The sequence below is a fragment of the Jaculus jaculus genome, chromosome 2, assembly GCF_020740685.1.
Source record: "Jaculus jaculus isolate mJacJac1 chromosome 2, mJacJac1.mat.Y.cur, whole genome shotgun sequence".
Classification (NCBI taxonomy): domain Eukaryota; kingdom Metazoa; phylum Chordata; class Mammalia; order Rodentia; family Dipodidae; genus Jaculus; species Jaculus jaculus.
In genome coordinates, this window is record NC_059103.1 from 48,013,823 (window position 1) to 48,033,679 (window position 19,857).

The 19,857-nt window shown below is 43.0% G+C and overlaps 1 protein-coding gene across 3 annotated transcripts in view; it reads left to right on the forward strand.

The window, feature by feature from the left end:
- Ptpn2 (protein tyrosine phosphatase non-receptor type 2) overlaps positions 1-19,857 on the forward strand; it is a 92,208-nt gene that overhangs the window by 59,054 nt on the left and 13,297 nt on the right. For all 3 annotated transcript variants that reach the window (XM_045144532.1, XM_045144533.1, XM_045144531.1), the window contains 2 exons: positions 6,378-6,587; positions 9,806-9,958. In XM_045144532.1, coding sequence (XP_045000467.1) covers positions 6,378-6,587; positions 9,806-9,958 — 363 coding nt within the window. The remainder of the gene's footprint in view (positions 1-6,377; positions 6,588-9,805; positions 9,959-19,857) is intronic.

Consider the following 19,857-nt stretch of genomic DNA (forward strand, 5'->3'; position numbering starts at 1 on the left):
GTAGCTAATCACAATAGGACCTTCCATTATTAATAGATTGCTGCTTTTGTTAGGGAATGCATTAATTACAGTACAGTTTATGGTTTTAAGATCACAGTATATACCATTAGACTCCATTCACTAACTCAGTCAGGATCCAAGATTGGCTCCTCATGGTACAAGGAGAGGGGGGCCATAAAGGACTCAGAAACCAGGTGGATGCCATGACAGCCTTCAGAGTCCTCAGTCGGCCTAAGTTTCTGTTTCTCAGCAAGGTCTAAGTTTTTATTTTTCTGGTAAGGGTGGGTTTAACAGTTATTAGAAAAACCACTTATGCCATACATTCCTGTAGTCATAGATAAGTTTGCTTAAATAAGTTCCTCAAACCCACATAGCCAATCACAATAAAGGTTACCTAATCTACCTGGCATTCCCATAGCCCCTGCCCGCCATTTTTGCCAGCCAATATCCCAAGCCAATCAGGAGAATTCAAGTACAGTTACTGTTTAAAACAACCAATCATGTAACCATCCCCTACTTTTATGTTCAAATCCCTATAAAAACTCTGTTCTCCTGACACTCAGGGCTCTTGTACAGATCCACAGCATTGGTAAAGTCAAGAGTCCGAGCTTAAATCTGAAATAAAGCTCATGTCTTTGCATTAAAAAAAGGTGGGGGGGGGCTCATAAGAGATGCTTACATTCAAGGTAGTCTTTGTTATTTTTGTGTTGTTTTATAATTTTTAAATTTTTATTTTATTTGGGTTTTCATGGTAGGGTGTCACTCTAGTCCAGGCTGACCTGGAATTCACTGTGTAGTCTCAGGGTGGCCTTGAACTCACAGTGATCCCCCTACCTCTGCCTCCCAAGCGCTGGGATTAAAGGTGTGTGCCACCACACCCAGCTCTCCTTTTTTATTATTGACAGGTACCATATAGACAATAAACCGTGATAATTCCCTTCCCCTCACTTTCCCCTCCACAAAGCCAGTCTCTATCATGTTCCTTTCCCCTCTCAATCAGTCTCTCTCTTACTTTGATGTTATCATCTTTTCCTCCTGTTATACTGGCCTTGTGTAGGTAGTGCCAGGCACTATGAGATCATGGATATCCAGGCCATTTTCTGTCTGGAAGAGTATATTGTAAGGGGTCCTACACTTCCTTTGGCTCTTGCATTTTTGGTTTGATTTGGTTTGGTTTTCAAGGTAGGGTCTCACTCTGGTCCAGGCTGACCTTTAATTTGACTATGTAGTCTCAGGGTAGCCTCGAACTCACGATGCTTCTCCTACCTCTGCTTCCAAGTGCTGGGATTAAAGGTGTGTGCCACCATGCCCAGCTTTAATTCATTTTTTTTACATTGACAGCTTCCATAACTGTAGACAATAACCCATGGTAATTCCCTCCTCCCCCATGCTTTTCCCTTTGACACTCCACTTCATACCCACTCCTACTCTCAATCAGTCTCTTTTTTATTTTGATGTCACCATCTTTTCCTCCTATTATGATGGTCTTGTGTAGGTAGTGTCAGGCACTGTGAGGTTATGGATATCCAGGCCATTTTGTGTCTGGGGAGAGCATGTTATAAGGAGTCCTACCCTTCCTTTGGCTCTTACATTCTTTCCGCCACCTCTTCCACAATGGACCCTGAGTCATGGAAGGTGTGATAGAGATGTTTCAGTGTTGAGCACTCCTCCGTTACTTCTTCTCAGCACTGTGGTGCCTTCTGAGTCATTCCAAGGTCACTGCCATCTGAAAAGAGAAGCTTCTGTAACCAAAAGTGAGAGTAGCATTAATATATGGGCATGGACATTAAGAGAAGTGCTGGCTGGGCAGTTTGGTGAGCATAGTATATACATTAGGTCAGACACCAGTAGATGTTGCACCCCTAAGGCTCATGACTACCCCTGTTGTAGGTTTTCAGTATCAGGGATGTATTCCCTCCCATGGAGTGGACCTCCAGTCCAATTAGTAAGTGGTTGGTTTCCCCCATAGCAGATATGTCACTTTTGCACCCATTAGCTCATTTGGCCTGGCTGGCCAAATTTAAGGTTTGCAGTGTCCTCTGTTGAGTATCTACACTGGTGATTTTTCTCTCTCCCATTGAACTGTATGCAGCATAGCTTTTTCCCGCTTTCTGTCAGCTGGTCTACATGGAAGAGATGTTCATCTCAGCTCCAGCAGGATTTCTCAGTGACCTTGCATCCCAAGTATGTGGAGTCTTCAGCAATAGTGTCTTACCATCTGTTCCTGGTGGGAAGCCACCTGACTCTTACCTTCTTCTTGCCACCTCTTCCACAATGGACCCTGAATCTTGGAGGATATGCTGGAGATGTTTTTGTGCTAAGCACTCCTTCGTTACTTGTTCTCAGCACTATGGTACCTCTGAATCATTCCAGAGGTCACCATCATTTGAAAAGGGAAGCTTCTCTAACCTAAAAGTGAGAGTAGCATTAATATATATGGGTATGAACATTAAGAGAAGTGCTTACTGGGCAGTTTGGTGAGCATAATATATATATTTATCCAGACACCAGCAGACATTACACCCTAGGGCTTAACTTCCCCTGTCAGATTTTTCAGTATCAGGCCTGTATTGCCTCCTCCATTTGGTGGGTTGGGAATCGAGGAGGATATATGTTAAAGAGTTAGGATTACTCTTTTGGCAGATGTTGCAGGAAGCAGTCAGGTTTTGGAGGAAAAGCTTGTGTTCAGGGATGAGGCTGTATGAGCTCTGAAGGAAAGAGAGCCAAGTGTTGTCACCAGAGGGAACAGAGTGTAGGTACAAAAGTATCTCTTGAGTGGGTGGGTTAGAAGTGCTATAGATTGTGTTTTGGGATAGAGTCAAGCTATACTCATTCCACATGGTGGGAGAAGGGTATCTGCTTGTTCCAGTAATGTTGTGGGTAAGCGAGAGCCACTTTTCAGGTAACAGTGTGTACTTGGTTACTGAGAAATGTTTTGTTGGTGGTCTTTGCAGTGTATAGTAGCTGCTTGGGTGGGCAATAGGGCTGAGTCTAAGAGTTTCTGGATAAGGGATGAGTTGATGATGAGTGATCCCTTTTGTGAGGGGAAGCCCCTTTCTCTCCAGATTAGAATGTTTGAAGGTATGATGTTATATGCATATTTAGAATTGGTATCGACGTTAACATGGTGAGTGGTTGCTTGAATAAGTGCCCGGAGTTAAAGCAGTGAGTTCAGCCTGTTGTGAGGTAGCATGTGGAGGTAGACACCTTGCTTCTAGTAGTTGTGGGTGGTGTGGGTTCTGAGGGTTGGAGGATGGTGTAGCCTCTCATAAAGGGATCTTGTTTAAGAGCACTGCCATCAATGAACCAGGCGGGGACATCAGGTAAGGGGGAGTCATGGATGCGTGTGAACGGGTTCAGAGAGAAATCCAGGATCTCTGTGCAGGTATGAATAGGGCTGTCAGAAGGTGTGGGAGAACATGTGGCCAGTAGCAGGGTTTAGAGGGGGGGTTATTCAGAGTGACATTGGGATTGAGGAGATGAATGTGGAGAGTCTGGATGCAGGAAGGGGGGAGTTAAAGTTAGGAGGGATATCTTGTTGGTTTCGGGGACAAGGAAGGCCACCGCTGCAAGGGTTTGGAGGCAAGGGGGCCACCCCTGTGCAATTGTTTGGAAAGGTAGGCTAGGGGGAGAAAAGTGTCCTCTCCTTTTTGCCAGTGGATAACCAAGGCCTGTCCCTGGTTGATGTGTAAAAAAAGAATAAAGAGCTTATTTGTATCAGGTAGGGAGAAGGTAGTGACTGTGGATAGATTGTTTGAGGAGGTCTATGGGTGCTCAGAGAGATGTGGTGGACAAAAGTGGCTCATCAAGGGATCCCTTAGTGGCCTCATACAGAGGTTGGGTTATGAGAATAAAATTTGGAATTCAGATACAGAAGAATTTGAAGAGACTACATAATGCAAGCAGTTTGCATTTGGTATGGGGTAGGGGACAATTAATGAGATCCTTATTTCTGGAAGTTGAGATAGCCTTGCCTTCTTGTGAAAGTGAGAGGCCAAGGTAGAGAACAGGGATTACAGATTTGGACCCTATCCTTAGAAGCTCTATATCCCCAAAATGCTGATGAGTTTAGAAGTATGGTAATGTGGGTTAAGTTGAAGTCCTGGAGGGGCTGCAGAATAGAAGATCATCTACATATTGGAGCAGAAATCTAGGTTTGGGATCCAAAGTAACCAGGTCTCGTAAAAGTTTAGCAGGACAGTCCAGACTAATTTTTGGGCCTGTAGAGTAAGGTTATCAGGGTCTTACCAGGTAAAGGTGAATAAGGCATCTTTGAGAACAAAGAAGAGTATTTTGGAGAGGGTGGGACAAAGAAAGGAACATATAAGGGTCAGCAACTACAGGAAAAATGGGGGTGATAGCAGTTTATTTTTCAGAGGTCTAGGACTAACCAGTAGAATTAGGTTTTTTTACACCCAGGATGGGGCTGTTATGGGGTGCATGAATAGGGGTGAGCAGAGCTGCTGAGAGTAACCATTGAATAATAGGTTTTAGTCCTTGGTGAGTGGCAGGTGCCTGAGGGTATTGGTCCTAGTTTCAGGGATAGTCACTAACCACTCACAGGCAAATGCCTTAACTGCTGAGCCATTTCTCCAGCCCTTTATTTATTTTAATGGATTATATCCTTGTATTCCCTCACTCCTGTTAAGAACTTGTAACTTTTTTTTTTGTTTGTTTGTTTTGAAGTAGGGTCTTGCTCTAGCCCAAGCTGATCTGGAATTCAGTATGCAGTCTCAGGCTGGGCTCGAACTCTCAGCAGTCCTCCCACCTCTCCTCCTGAGGGCTGGGATTAAAGGCGTGCACCACCACCTCCAGCTGAGAATTTGTAACTCCCCCCCCCCCCCCGCCAGGAGGTCTCACTCTAGTTTATGCTGACCTGGAATTCACTATGTAGTCTCAGGGTGGTCTTGAACTCACAGCAACCCTCCTACCTCTGCCTCCCAAGTGCTGAGATTAAAGGTGTGTACCACCACGCCTGGCCCAGAATTTGTAACTCTTAAGAAAACATTAAACAATATAACATTATAGCCGATTTACCTTCCTTTCCAACTTCCTTCTTTCTTTTTGAGGTAGGGTCTCATTGTAGCCCACACTGACCTGGAACACCCTCTATAGTCCCAGGCTGGCCTTAAACTCATAGTGTTCCTCCAACCTGTGTCTCCTGATTGCTAGGATTAAAGATGGGCACCATCATACCCAGCTAGAATTTAGAGAGCGAGCGAGCGAGCGCGCGAGAGAGAGAGATACAGAAATAGGCAGAGAGAAAGAGAGAGAATGGGCGCACCAGGGCCTCCAGCCACTGCAAATGATCTCCAGATGTGTGTGCCCCCTTGTGCATCTGGCTGACATGGATCCTGGGGAATCAAATCAGGATCCTTTGGCTTTGCAGGCAAGCGCCCTAACTGCTAAGCCATCTCTTCAGCCTCCCAGCCAGAATTTTTTTTTTTAAAGGGTGGCTAGCGTTTATTGTGTTTGCTATTTGTCAGCATTCAGATTCTTTTTCTTTTTCAAATTTTCTTTTATTGACAACTTCCATAGTTATATACAATAATCCATGGTAATTCCCTCCCCCCCACCTTCCCCTTTGAAAGTCCTCTCTCCATCATATCCCCTCCCCCTCTCAATCAGTCTCTTTTATTTTGATGTCATCATCTTTTCCTGCTATTATGAGGGTCTTGCATAGGTAGCGTCAGGCACTGTGAGTGTCACGGATATCTAGGCCATTTTCAGTCACGTTGTAAGGAGTTCTACCCTTCCTTTGGCTATCTTACATATTTTTAAAAAATATTGTTTTGTTCATTTTTATTTATTTATTTGAGAGTTACACAGAGAGAAAGAAGCAGATGGGGGGGGTGGGGAGAGAATGGGTGTGCCAGGGCTTCCAGCCACTGCAAACAAACTCCAGACGCATGTGCATCTGGCTAATGTGGGTCCCCAGCCAGATTTTTTTTAATGGAAGAAAGAATCCAAGCTGGGCGTGGTGGTGCACGCCTTTAATCCCAGCACTTGGAAGGCAGAGGTAGGAGGATTGCTGTGAGTTTGAGGCCACCCTGAGACTACATAGTGAATTCCAGGTCAGCCTGAGCTAGAGTGAAACCTTACCTCAAAACACACACACACACACACACGCACACACACACACACAATGTAGTTAATTGTGATACATGATTTAAGGAAAACAGCAAAATCCAAATTCCACTAAAGAAAATCTTGTCCTATTTATATACGAATTGAAACAATCATAGTATAGCGAGCTGATAGGATCAGAAGCGTTTTTCAAATCATGATCTTTCTGAACGTCTTTGTGTGTATATGTGCTTACAAAAAAGAAAGAAAGACAAAAGGAACTAACTTCCCCTTTCATGTTGATTTTTCAGAGTGGGGAGAGCAGGACAATATCACACTTTCATTATACGACCTGGCCAGATTTTGGAGTCCCTGAATCACCAGCTTCATTTCTCAATTTCTTGTTTAAAGTGAGAGAATCTGGCTCCTTGAACCCTGACCACGGTCCTGCAGTGATCCACTGCAGTGCCGGCATTGGACGCTCTGGCACCTTCTCTCTGGTAGACACCTGTCTTGTGCTGGTAAGTGGTTCTGGTGACTTTATTTCAGTAAGTTCTGATGTCATATCCCAGAACTCTGTTAGCTTGTTTATTTAATGTTTTGTGGTGTGTGTGTGTGTGTGTGTGTGTGTGTGTGTGTGTGTGTGTGTGTGTAGACTGTAGCTTATGGACATCTTGTGAACACACATGTGGAGGCTAGGGAAGAATATTGAATGTCCTCCTCTTTCACTTATTTGTCTGTTTCCTTGAGACAGAGTCCCTCACTCAGCCCAGAGTGAGCTGCAAGCCCCATTCTCTGGTCTCTGCCCCAAGGTAGTAGAGTTAAAGATGTGTATGCTCACACCCAGCTGCTTTTCATAGGTGTTGGGGAATCTAACTTGGTGGTCTCATGCCCTCATCCTTGTGCCACAAAGCCAGGCTGGACTCTCTTTTTTTTTTTTTAATTTTTAAATTTTTATTAACATTTTCCATGATTATAAAAAAAAATATCCCATGGTAATTCCCTCCCTCCCCCCTGACACTTTCCCCTTTGAAATTCCATTCTCCATCATATTACCTCCCCATCTCAATCATTGTACTTACATATATACAATATCAACCTATTAAGTACCCTCCTCCCTTCCTTTCTCTTCCCTTTATGTCTCCTTTTTAACTTACTGGCCTCTGCTACTAAGTATTTTCATTCACACGCAGAAGCCCAATCATCTGTAGCTAGGATCCACATATGAGGGAGAACATGTGGTGCTTGGCTTTCTGGGACTGGGTTACCTCACTTAGTATAATCCTTTCCAGATCCATCCATTTCTCTGCAAATTTCATAACTTCATTTTTCTTTATCACTGAGTAGAACACCATTGTATAAATGTGCCACATCTTCATTATCCACTCATCAGTTGAGGGACATCTAGGCTGGTTCCATTTCCCTGCTATTATAAATTGAGCAGCAATAAACATGGTTGAGCACGTACTTCTAAGGAAATGAGATGAGTCCTTTGGATATATGCCTAAGAGTGCTATAGCTGGGTCATATGGTAGATCAATCTCTAGCTGTTTTAGGAACCTCCACACTGATTTCCACAATGGCTAGACCAGATTGCATTCCCACCAGCAGTGCAGAAGGGTTCCTCTTTTTCCACATCCCCACCAACATTTATGATCATGTGTTTTCATGATGGTGGCCAATCTGACAGGAGTGAGATGGAATCTCAGTGTAGTTTTAATCTGCATTTCCCTGATGACTAGTGACGTAGAACATATTTTTAGATGCTTATATGCCATTTGTATTTCTTCCTTTGAGAATGCTCTATTTAGCTCCATAGCCCATTTTTTGATTGGCTTGTTTGATTCCTTATTATTTAACTTTTTGAGTTCTTTGTATATCCTAGATATTAATCCTCTATCAGATATATAGCTGGCGAAGATTTTTTCCCATTCTGTAGGTTGCCTCTTTGCTTTTTTCACTGTGTCCTTTGCAGTGCAAAATCTTTGTAATTTCATGAGGTCCCAGTGATTGATCTGTGGTTTTATTGTCTGAGCAATTGTGGTTGTATTCAGAAAGTCTTTGCCAAGACCAGTATGTTGAAGGGTTTCCCCTACATTTTCCTCTAGCAGTTTCAGAGTTTCAGGTCTGATGTTAAGGTCTTTAATCCATTTGGACTTAATTCTTGTGCATGGCGAGAGAGAAGAGTCTATTTTCATCCTCCTGCAGATATATATCCAGTTTTCAAAACACCATTTGCTGAAGAGGCTGTCTTTTCTCCAATGAGTATTTTTGGCATTTTTATCGAATATCAGGTGGCTATAGCTACTTGGGCTTACATCTGGGTGCTCTGTTCTATTCCACTGATCTACATGTCTGTTTTTGTGCCAGTACCATGCTGTTTTTGTGACTATGGCTCTGTAGTAAAGGTTAAAATCAGGTATGGGGATACCACCAGCCTTATTTTTGTTGCTCAGTATTATTTTAGATATTCGAGGTTTTTTGTGATTCCAAATGAATTTTTGGATTGTTTTTTCTATTTCCATGAAGAATGCCTTTGGAGTTTTGATAGGGATTGCATTAAATGTGTAGATTGCTTTTGGTAAGATTGCCATTTTCACAATATTGATTCTTCCAATCCAGGAACAAGGGATGTTTCTCTACTTTCTAGTGTCTTCTGCAATTTCTCGCATGAGTGTTTTAAAGTTCTCATTGTAGAGATTCTTTACTTCCTTGGTTAGGTTTATTCCAAGGTACTTTATTTATTTATTTATTTTTGATGCAATTGTGAATGGGAGTGATTCTCTGATTTCATCCTCTGTGTGTTTGTTGTTAGCATATATGAAGGCTACTGATTTCTGTGTATTTATTTTGTATCCTGGTACATGACTATAGGTTTTGATCAGCTCTAATAGTTTGCTAGTAGAGTCTTTAGGGTCCTTTATGTATAGACTCATGTCATCTGCAAATAATGATAACTTGATCTCTTCCTTTCCAATTTGCATCCCTTTTATGTGTGTCTCTTCCCCCAAGGTAGTAGAGTTAAAGATGTGTATGCTCACACCCAGCTGCTTTTCATAGGTGTTGGGGAATGTAACTTGGTGGTCTCAGGCCCTCATCCTTGTGCCACAAAGCCAGGCTGGACTCTCTTTTTGTTTTTGTGTTTTTCTTTTTCTTTTGTTTGTTTGTTTTTTGAGGTAGGGTCTCACTCTAGTGTAGGCTGACCTTGAATTCACTCTGTAGTCTCAGGGTAGCCTTGAACTCATGGGATCCTCCTACCTCTGCTTCTCGAGCGCTAGGATTAAAGACATGTGCCACCACTCCACGCCACATAAATCCATCACGGTGACACACACCTGTAATCCTAGCTCTTAAGAGGTGCAAGTTCTCAGAAGCTCAAGGTCAGCTAGGATAGATGAGACCCTGTTTCAAAAAAAGGAAAATACAAATAATATCACAGTGGAATTACCCTTATACTAGTCAAAACTAATCATAAGTCCTTCTTTTCACCAATTACTTGATAGAATGATTGAAATTAGTATGATTGGAGTTAATTGTGAGTCAGAAAATCAGTAGTCCTCCATGTACTGCTTTAACAACTGAGGAGTGAGAATGATGGGTGGTTTGTGATGGTGCTTTCTTAAGTTATCCTTGTTTTAAGACCATTAAATACGTAGCAGAAGTCTGAGCGGTGACCTTGCCTTTGCTTCCTGTATTCCCAATAAAGGAAAGATGTGACTTATTTTCACCTTTCTTACAGATGGAAAAAGGAGATGATATTAACATTAAACAAGTGTTGTTGAACATGAGAAAATATCGAATGGGACTTATTCAGACACCAGATCAACTCAGATTCTCTTACATGGCCATCATAGAAGGAGCAAAGTACATAAAGGGAGATGCAAGTATCCAGGTAAACTTGAGAATAGAACTAGATCAGGAGTCCAGTTATGAAATACATTTAGCATCAAATAACTGCACTCAACCTAACTCTTATCTTGTGCTCCCCCCCCCAAAAAAAAGTATATTTGAATTAATTTGGTAAATCCAACTTAATGTCCTAAAATTATATAATTTTTCCACTTGCTAGTTTTGAGGTAGGGTCTTACTGTAGCCCCTTCTGACCTAGAACTTACTCTGTAGTCATGGCTGGTCTCAAATTCATAGCAAATCTCCTCCTCCTGCCTCTTCAGGTGCTCGATTAAAGGCGTGCATCACCAAGCCCTGGGTTTGTTCATATGTACATAGCCCTACTGGAAACAAGATTTCATTACAGAAATTTTCACGTACAGGAAAAATTTAATCATTGTAATAAACCAGAAAACCTAAATACTTTTCCCCCATTAAAAACTTGATGTGAGGGCTGGAGAGATGGCTTAGCAGTTAAGCGCTTGCCTATGAAGCCTGAGGTCCCCGGTTCGAGGCTAGGTTCCCCAGGACCCACGTTAGCCAGATGCACAAGGGGGCACACGCGTCTGGAGTTCGTTTGCAGTGGCTGGAGGCCCTGGCACGCCCTTTCTCATTCTCTCTCTCTCTGTCTCTTTCTCTCTCTCTGTCACTCTCAAATAAATAAATAAAAAATGAACAAAAAAAAATTAAAAAAAAAAACTTGATGTGAGGGCTGGAGAGATGGCTTAGTGGTTAAGTGCTTGCCTGTGAAGCCTAGGGATCCTGGCTCAAGGCTCGACTCCCCAGTACCCACGTTAGCCAGATGCACAAGGGGGCGCACGTGTGTGGAGTTTGTTTGCAGTGGCTGGAATCCCTGGTGCACCCATTCTCTCTCTCTCTCGTTCTATCTGCCTCTTTCTCTCTGTCACTCTCAAATAAATAAATAAAAATCAACAACAACAAAAATCTTGTTATGAGGACTGGAGATGGCTTAGCAGCTAAGGCATTTGCCAACAAAGCCAAAGGATCCTGGTTTGATTCTCTAGGACCCACGTTAGCCAGATGCACAAGGGGGCGCACCCATCTGGAGTTCATTGGCAGTGGCTGGAGGCCCTGGCACTCCCATTCTCTCTCTCTGTCTCTCTCTCAAATAAGTAAATAAAATATACTTAAAAACAGAATGAGTTCCAGGTCAGCCTGAGCTAGAATGAGATTATGCCTCAAAAACAAAGGCCTTTGGTGTAGGAATAAAGAATATTTCCTTTAGCCTGACACTACCTATATAAGACCATCATAATAGGAGGAAAAGATGATGACATTAAAATAAAAGACTGATTGAGGGAGAAGGGGTATGATGGAGTGTGGAGTTTCAAAGGGGAAAGTGAGGGGAGGGAGGGAATTATGGAAGTTGTCAAGAAAAAAAAAAAACAGATTTATAAAAAACTATTTTTCTTATATCATGAACACTTCACTTTAAAATATTTTGTTTCAGCCAGACATAGTGGCCTTTAATCCCAGAACTTGGGAGGTAGAAGTAGGAGGATCACCATGAGTTAAAGGCCACCTGCGACTACATAGTGAATTCCAGGTCAGCCTGGTCTAGAGTGAGACCCTACCTCAAAAAAACAAATAAATAAATAAATATATTATTTCATGGTGGCACACGCCTTTGCCCCCAGCCTGGGAGGCAGAAGTAGGAGAGCTAGAGTGAAACCCTTCCTCGAGGGAAAAAAAGAAAAGAATAAATAAATACAATATTTATTTACTTGAGAGAGAAGCAAAGAGAGAGGGAGAGAATGGGTATACCATTGTCTCCAGCCACTGCAAATGAACTCCATACACATGTATCACCTTGTGCGTCTGGCTTACATGGGTACTACGGAATTGAACCTGTGTCCTTAGGCTTCATAGGCAAGCTCCTTAACCACTAAATCATCTCTACAGCCCCAAAGATACTTCACTTGTAACTGAACAATACATATAACACACATAACGAAGTACCAGTAAAATTGTGTTTCTTGCTCTAGTGGCTTTATCCATAAGAAGATTTTTTAAAATATTTAATTAATTTATTTATTTGAGAGAGAATGGGTGAGCTAGGACATCTAGCCACTACAAACAGACTTCAGGCGCATGCACCACCTTGTGTGTCTGGTTTATGTGGGTACTGGGAATCAAACCTGGGTCCTTAGGCTTCCCAGACAAGCACCTTAACTGCTAAGCCATCTCTCTAGCCCCTTGCTTACTTATTTGAGAAGGTAATGATTGAGAGTATGGGCTGGCCAGGATCTTATGGCACCACAAACAAATTCCAGATATATGCGCCACTTTCTACATTTTGTTTTATGTAAGTACTGTGAAATAAAACTCTGGGCTGATATGCTTTGTAAGCAGTGTCTCTAACCACTGAGCAATCTCCCCAGCCCCAAAGAAACTTTTTCTTGCAGAAATGCTAGGTCCTTGAGTACTAAAAGACTCAGTATAATAAAAGTTCTAAAACTAACAAAACAGCCAGGCATGGTGGTCCATGCCATTCCTCCCAGCACTCAAGAGGCACTTGGGAGGCAGAGGATCGCATTGAGTTTAAGGTTACCCTGATACTACTTAGTAAATCCCAGGTCATCCTGGGCTAGAGTGAAACCCTACCTTAAAAAACAAACTCACAAAACCCTCAGGCCTGTCCTAGAAGCTAAATTTTAAGAATACTGGATTCCTTGGGGCCACTCTGGTAGCTAGGGGGAAGGCAGTCAGCCATGCTCACCACTTATGTCACCAACCCAGATCTGTGAACAGTCATTTTGTTAAAATAAGTTATCTCTAGGGCTGGAGAAATTGCTTAGTAGTTAAGGCACTTGCCTTTGAAGCCTAAGGATCCAAGTTCGATTCTCCAGGTCCCACATAAGCCAGATGCATATGATGGCCCATGCATCTGGAGTTCATTTGCAGTGGCTGGAGGCCCTGGTGCAACCATTTTCTCTCCCTCCCTTTAGCTGCCTCTTTCTGTCTCTCTCTCTCTCTCAAAATAAATATTTTTTTTTTTTTTTCTGGGTAGGGTCTTGCTCTAGCCTAGGCTGACCAGGAATTCACTATGTAGTCTCAGGATGGCCTTGAACTCATGGCAGTCCTCCTACCTCTGCCTCCCAAGTGCTAGGATTAAATGTGCACCACCACGCCCAGCCAAAAATTTTCTTTTCTTTATTTACTTATTTGAGCAAGGGAAAGAAACAGAGAGAGAGAATATAGGTATGCCAGGGCCTCTAGCTGCTATAAACGAGCTTCACATGCATGCGTTACCTTGTGCATATGGCTTAAATGGGTTCTGGGAAATCAAACTGAGGTCCTTTTGCTTTGCGGGTAAGTGCCTTATGACCGTTAAGCCATATATATATATATTTCAGCTCCAGTGTTTTTTGTTGTTGTTGTTGTTTTCTTTTAAATATTTTACCTATTTGAGAGAAAAAGAAGCAGATGGAAAGAGAGAGACTGAGTGTACCAGGGCCTCTAGCCACTGCATCCAAACTCCAGACACATGCACAACCCTGTGCATCTGGCTTTCTGTGTGTATTGGGGAATTGAACCTGGGTCATTAGACCTTGTAGGCAAGAGCCTTAACTGCTGATCCATCTCTCCAGCCCCAAAGACCCAATGTTTTTACCCCTAATTTTTGGCAGACATCTTCTCTTATACCAAATCTTACCCTCTGAATCATGTTTTTGGGTTAAAAGGAGTCAGATCAGCCGGGCGTGTTGGCATACGCCTTTAATCCCAGTACTAGGGAGGCAGAGGGGGGTGGATTGTTGTGAGTTCGAGGCCACCCTTGAGACTACATAGTTAGTTTCAGGTCAGCCTGGACTAGAGTGAGACCCTACCTCAAAAAAACAAAACAAAACAAAAAAAACAAACAAAAAAAAAAGGAGTCAGATCTAAGCTTGCCCTTGTGATGCATGCAGTCAGACCGCTCACCCTTCTTAACTGTGAAGATCACCCACAGCAGCACAGGCTTGACTCTTGTACAGATGGAGGAGAGAAACATGAACTGGCAAAGTTACTTTCTTTATCCAGGTATGTCCTTGGGACCTTATAAAGCACCTGCTTTAGCCACCAAAAAAAAAAAAGTAACCAACCCTCATTTCTATAGTGAAAGATCCTCAAAGAAAGCACACATTATAAAGCTACAGAGGAGCCAGACGTGGTGGCTCACGCCTTTAATCCCAATGCTCAGGAGGCAGGGGTACGAGGGTCACTGTAGGTTTGAGGCCATCCTGAGACTGCATAGTGAATTCCAGGTCAGCCTAAGCTACAGTGAAACCCTACCTTAAAAAGAAGAAGAAGAAGAAACTGAAAGAAACAATGCTTAATAAAACACAGAAGTGGAGAAAAGCAGTAGCTAAAGGCAGCACATTTCCTGTACAATTAGTCATTACAACTAGAAAAGCAAAGAAAATCAAGAGAAATCTTCAAAGATATATGGAGCAAAGGTGATCTAACCACTTAAGATTTCTTATATTTTATTTATTCATTTGACAGAGAAAGAGGGGGAGAGAGAGAGAATAGGTGCGTGCGCCAGGGCCTCCAGCCACTGCAAATGAACTCCAGACGCATGCACCCTCTTGTGCATCTGGCTAACGTGGGTCTTGAGGAATCAAACCTGGGTCCTTTGGCTTTGCAGGCAAATGCCTTAAGTGCTAAGCCATCCCTCCAGCCCTTAAGATTTCCTTATAAATTCCAGATGTAATATTTATTTATTTGTACATGTGTGTATACACACACACATACACACACACACACACACACACACTGTGTGAGGGCTACCAGTACCTTTTGCAGTTGCAAGTGAACTCCAGGTGCATGTGCCACTTTAGGCATCTTGCTTTATGTGGGCACTGGGGCATTTAATCTAGGTCAGCAGGTGTTTATAAGAAGGCATCTTTAACCACTAAGCCATCTCTGCAGACAAAATTTCAGATTTAAGAAGATTATAGCCTACCATGATTAAAAAGTTTTCAGATGCCAGTGTGATGGCACATGCCTTTAATCCCAGCACTTGGGAGGCAGAGTAGGTAGATTGCCATGAGTTCAAGGCCACCCTGAGAATACAGAGTGAATTTCAGGTCACCCTGGGCTAGAGTGAGACTCTACCTGGAAAAAAAACAAACAAAAAACTTCGGAAGCCAGGTGTGGTGGCGCACACCTTTAATCCCAGCGGTTGGGAAGCAGAGGTAGGTGGATTACCATGACTTCAAGGCCACCCTGAGACTACATAGTGTCCAAGCAGCCTGGGCTAGAATGAGATCCTGCCTCAAAAAAAACAAACCAAAAAGATGCAAAAAAAAAAAAAAACTTTGGGTCTTGACCCAGGTGCAATGTGGAGCCAAGGTGTTTAGTAGAATTGGGTCATATCTTAAAGAAGGCACCAAATACACATCCACTGTTGATGCTTGAGAAGTTGATCAATAAAACAGTTGAAAAATCTGGGCCTGGTGGCAAATACCTTTAATCACAGCACTCAGGAGGCAAAGGTAAGAGGATTTGTCTTGAGTTAGAGGCTAGGGTGAGACTACATAGTGAATTTCAGGTCAGCCTGGACCAGAGTGAGACCCTACCTCTAAGAAACAAACAAACAAACAAGACCACCACCAACAACAAAAATTACTGGTAGAGCCAGGAAGGAAAGCAAGCACCAGGCAGAGAAGTGGAAAATGGAAAGGAGGAAGTCTGGTTTGGACCTTGATTAGGTGGCACAGTAACCTTAGGCAAAACCCTATAGCCTACTTGTTATCTTTGCATACATTTGGCTTATCTGTGTGAGCAGAAAAGGCTGGGACATATGAGCCTCAGGCAGCTGGCAGAGACCATTTCTCTCATTTCTCAGTAGATCATCTGGACACATCTGACACAAAATATCATGGGCCCCTTTTTTTTTTTTAAAGTCTGGTATTAAAGAGGACTCTGTGTAAGGAAGGATACACACCAAGGGTTAGGAACCAACGTGGTTTTGGATACTGTGTTGCCCATCTTCAAGACAGCAGCGAGAGTAAGATGTATCTTCGTTTTCCTGGTCCTTCTAGCTTTATCCCTCTCTGTTATCAACAGAACAATGCCCTCTGGGCCCACCCCCACCACATTTGGATCTGCTAGCTTAATCACCATATTGTATTAGCAAGTTGTCTGGAGTCAGAAAACCTTGTCCTGACATGTACTTGTTTCTTGTTTTATTTTAATTAATTAATTTATTTGGCAGAAAGAGAGAGAGAGAATGGGCACACCAGGGCCTCCAGACATTGCAGATGAACTCGTCATGTGCTCCCTTGTGCATCTGGCTAACGTGGGTCCTGGGGAATGGAACCTGGGTTCTTTGGCTTTGCAGGCCAATGCCTTAACCACTAAGCCATCCCTCCAGCCCTGTTTTTTTTTTTTAATGTTGGAGCCATAAGTCTCTAAGATCACTCCATATTTTGAAAAACTGTCTCTGTAGGAGATATCTCTGACTCACCAAAGATGGGCATTGAGCTCAGAAGGTAGAAAGAAGGTCTTGCCATTCCAGTGGGGAGCATGGATGGGTCTAGGAAATCTCTCAGAGTATAGAAAAGCCCAGTGGCAATGTCCTGGTTGAGAATAACTATGCAATCCTGTACTCTATTCTGGTGGGACCTCACAGGTTTTCTTTCCCCAGACTTAGGTGGCACAAAGTGAAATCCTGAAGAGCCCCATGTTCTCAAGGGAGAATACCTCTGGTCAGCAGCCAGCGTGCCCTTGGGGGTTTAGGGGTGTCTCCCTGGCTGGTGGGTTGTGCCAGCTGTCCTTAGATGCCCCTCATTTATTCATGCCTCTTGCCTCACACATGCCAGGCAGTCCTGCACAGTTTTCCCAGACAAAAAAAAAGGGTTCAAGGCCAGTCTGGGACTACAGAGTGAGTTCCAGATCAGCTTGGGCTACAGTGAGACCATACAGGAAAAAACAAATGGTCTTGTCTGGGAGGGCTGGAATGTGGTAATAAAGACCTGTCCCCCCTCTATTTTGTGGTGATGATGACTAGACAAATTAGAAGTTGTTCTGTAGGGGTGTTTCCTGAGATAGGATCTTCCTGTGTAACCCAGGTGACCTCAGACTTGCAGTACCCCTGTGTCAAGCTCTCAAGTGCTGAGACTGCAGTCAAGTACCACCATCCATACCCAACTGTTATTTTTTTAATTAACCTGAATATGTCATTACTTTTTTTTTTTTTTTTTTTTTTTTGAGGTAGGGTCTCACTCTAGCTCAGGTTGGCCTGAAATTCACTGTGTAGTCTCAGGGTGGCCTCTAACTCATGGCAGTCCTCCTACCACTGCCTCCCAAGTGCTGGGATTAAAGGCGTGCTCCACCATGCCCGGCACTTGTAAAAAAATATTTTTGAGGGAGATGGCTTAGCAGTTAAGGGCTTGCCTGTGAAGCCTAAAGATCCTGGTTCGAGGCTTGATTCCCCCAGGACCCACATAAGCCAGATGCACAAGGTGGCGCATGCAACTGGAGTTCGTTTTCAGTGGCTGGAGGCCTTGCTGTGCCCATTCTCTCCCCCCCCCCCCGCGCTCTCTCTCTCTCTCTCTCTGCCTCTGTCTGTCACACTCAAATAAATAAATGACAAAAAAAATATATTTTTATTTGAAAGTATGGGCACATCAGGACCTCTTGCCACTGTAAACATTTCAGATGCATACACAACTTTGTGCTTCTGATATTGCATGGATGCTGGGGAATTGACCCTGGGCCGGCAGGCTTTGCAAGCAAGTATCTTTTAACTGCTGAGCCATTTCCCAGCTCCATAATTAGTTTGTTGCTGTTTTCAAAGTAGGTTTCACCCTGCCCCTCATAATTACTTTTTCTGTTGTTTGTTTTTCTAGGTAGGATATCACTCTAGCTCAAGCTGACTTGAAACTCATTATGTAGTCTCAGGCTGGCCTCAAACTTCTGCCTCTGCCTCCTGAGTGCTAAGATTAAAGATATACACCACCAAACCCAGCAATGTTTTGTTGTTGTTACTGTTATTTTTTGTTTTTGTTTTTGCTCTTTTTTTGTTTGTTTGTTTTTGTTTTTTCGAGGTAGGGTTTCACTCTAGCTCAGGCTGACCTGTAACTCACTATGTAGTATCAGGGTGCCCTGGAACTCAGTTCTCCTACCTCTGCTTCCCAATTGTTGGGGATAAATGTGTGCACCAGTACGCCTGACATCCAGTAATGTTTTAATTCTTTTTTTTAAATTAATTTATTTTTTGTTGACAACTTCCATGATTGTTGTAACAATATCCCATAGTAATGCCCTCCCTTCCCCCACTTTCCCCTTTGAAATTCCATTCTCCATCATATCCCTTCCCCTTCTCAATCAGTCTCTCTTTTATTTTGATAACATCATCATTTCCTCCTATTATGATGGTCTTGTCTAGGTAGTGTCAGGCACTGTGAGGTCATGGATATGCAGGCCATTTTGTATCTGTAGGGAACACGTTGTAAGGAGTCTACCCTTCCTTTGTCTCTTACATTCTTTCTGCCACCTCTTCCATAATGGACCCTGAGCCTTGGAAGGTGTGATAGAGATATTGCAGTGCTGCTCTCCTCTATCACTTCTAATTACCATGGTGCCTTCTGAGTCATCCCAAGGTCACTGCCATCTGAAAAGAAAAGGTTCTCTAACCAAAAGTGAGAGTAGCACTAATATGTGGGTATGAACATTAAGAGAAGGGCTTGCTGGGCAGTTTTTAAATGCTTCTTTAACAATACCATTTTGAACAGAGTAACTTCAAGAATAAATGTTCTCTTGAGTTCCAGGAAGTATAAGTTGTAGTGTTATACCAAATCATTACAGTTCCCAATAAATAGAGCATTCCTTTTTAGTTAAATCCAAGATTCCTTGCTTCCAGGAAAAGATCTCAAAGGGGACTCCCCCAGCTGTAGCAGTCATTTCAGGGCAGGGTCAAAGTCACTGGTAATGGAAACCATTGGCCCCTTGACGGTCATCGTGACCAGTATGGTTACTGGCAACTGGTAGATGATGATGTGCTGGTTGTGTTAGTCATTGCTTTCATGTCCTGTACTGCTGCCTGTGCTTTCACTGTCACGGGCATAGCTATACTTCATGCTGCTTTCTCTGACTTTGTCTGTAGGGATGGTGGTAGAGAGGGCACAGGGAACTTAACACTTGCTAAACATGCTACTAGATTAGTCACATGTCATCTCATTATTCACCACAGGGTCCCCCAAGGTAGGTGGTGACACAGTCTTTCATACTCTTGGTCTGACTCCTGCACTCTGTTGTCATCAACTTTCAGATGAAGTATACGAGAGGACATGTCACTTGCTGTTTGTAACTACCATTGTTCATGTTAGGAAAATTATTAAAGTCCTTTACCATCACAGGGACCCCCTAGAGATGCTGGTGTTGACTCTTGTTTCTACCAAGTGTGGAGGCAGGAGGTTATTTAGATGATCAGATTCAACTATTTACTGGTATATATGCACATATGCGTGTATGTATGTATGTATGTATGTATGTATGTATATGTACGTATAAATTTATCTTACTGTTTAAAAATGTTTTTATTTGAGAAAGAGGGTAAGGGAGGGAGAGAGAGAGAGAATGGGCGTGCCAGTGCCTCCAGTCACTGCAAACAAACGCCAGATGCATGTGTCACCTTGTGCATCTGGTTTATGTGGGTCCTTTGGGATCAAACCTGGGTCCTTTGGCTTTGCAGGCAAACATCTTACCTGCTAAGCCATCTCTCGAGCCCTGTCTTAATATATTTTTTAAATCTATTTGCACATATGTGTGTGTGTATGTGTGTGTGTACATGCTAGGGTTTCTTACCACTAAAAACAAAAGCCCATCTAGCTTTACATGGGCATCTGGGGAATAAAACCCAGGTTGGCAGGCTTTGCAAGTATGTGCCTTTAGCTG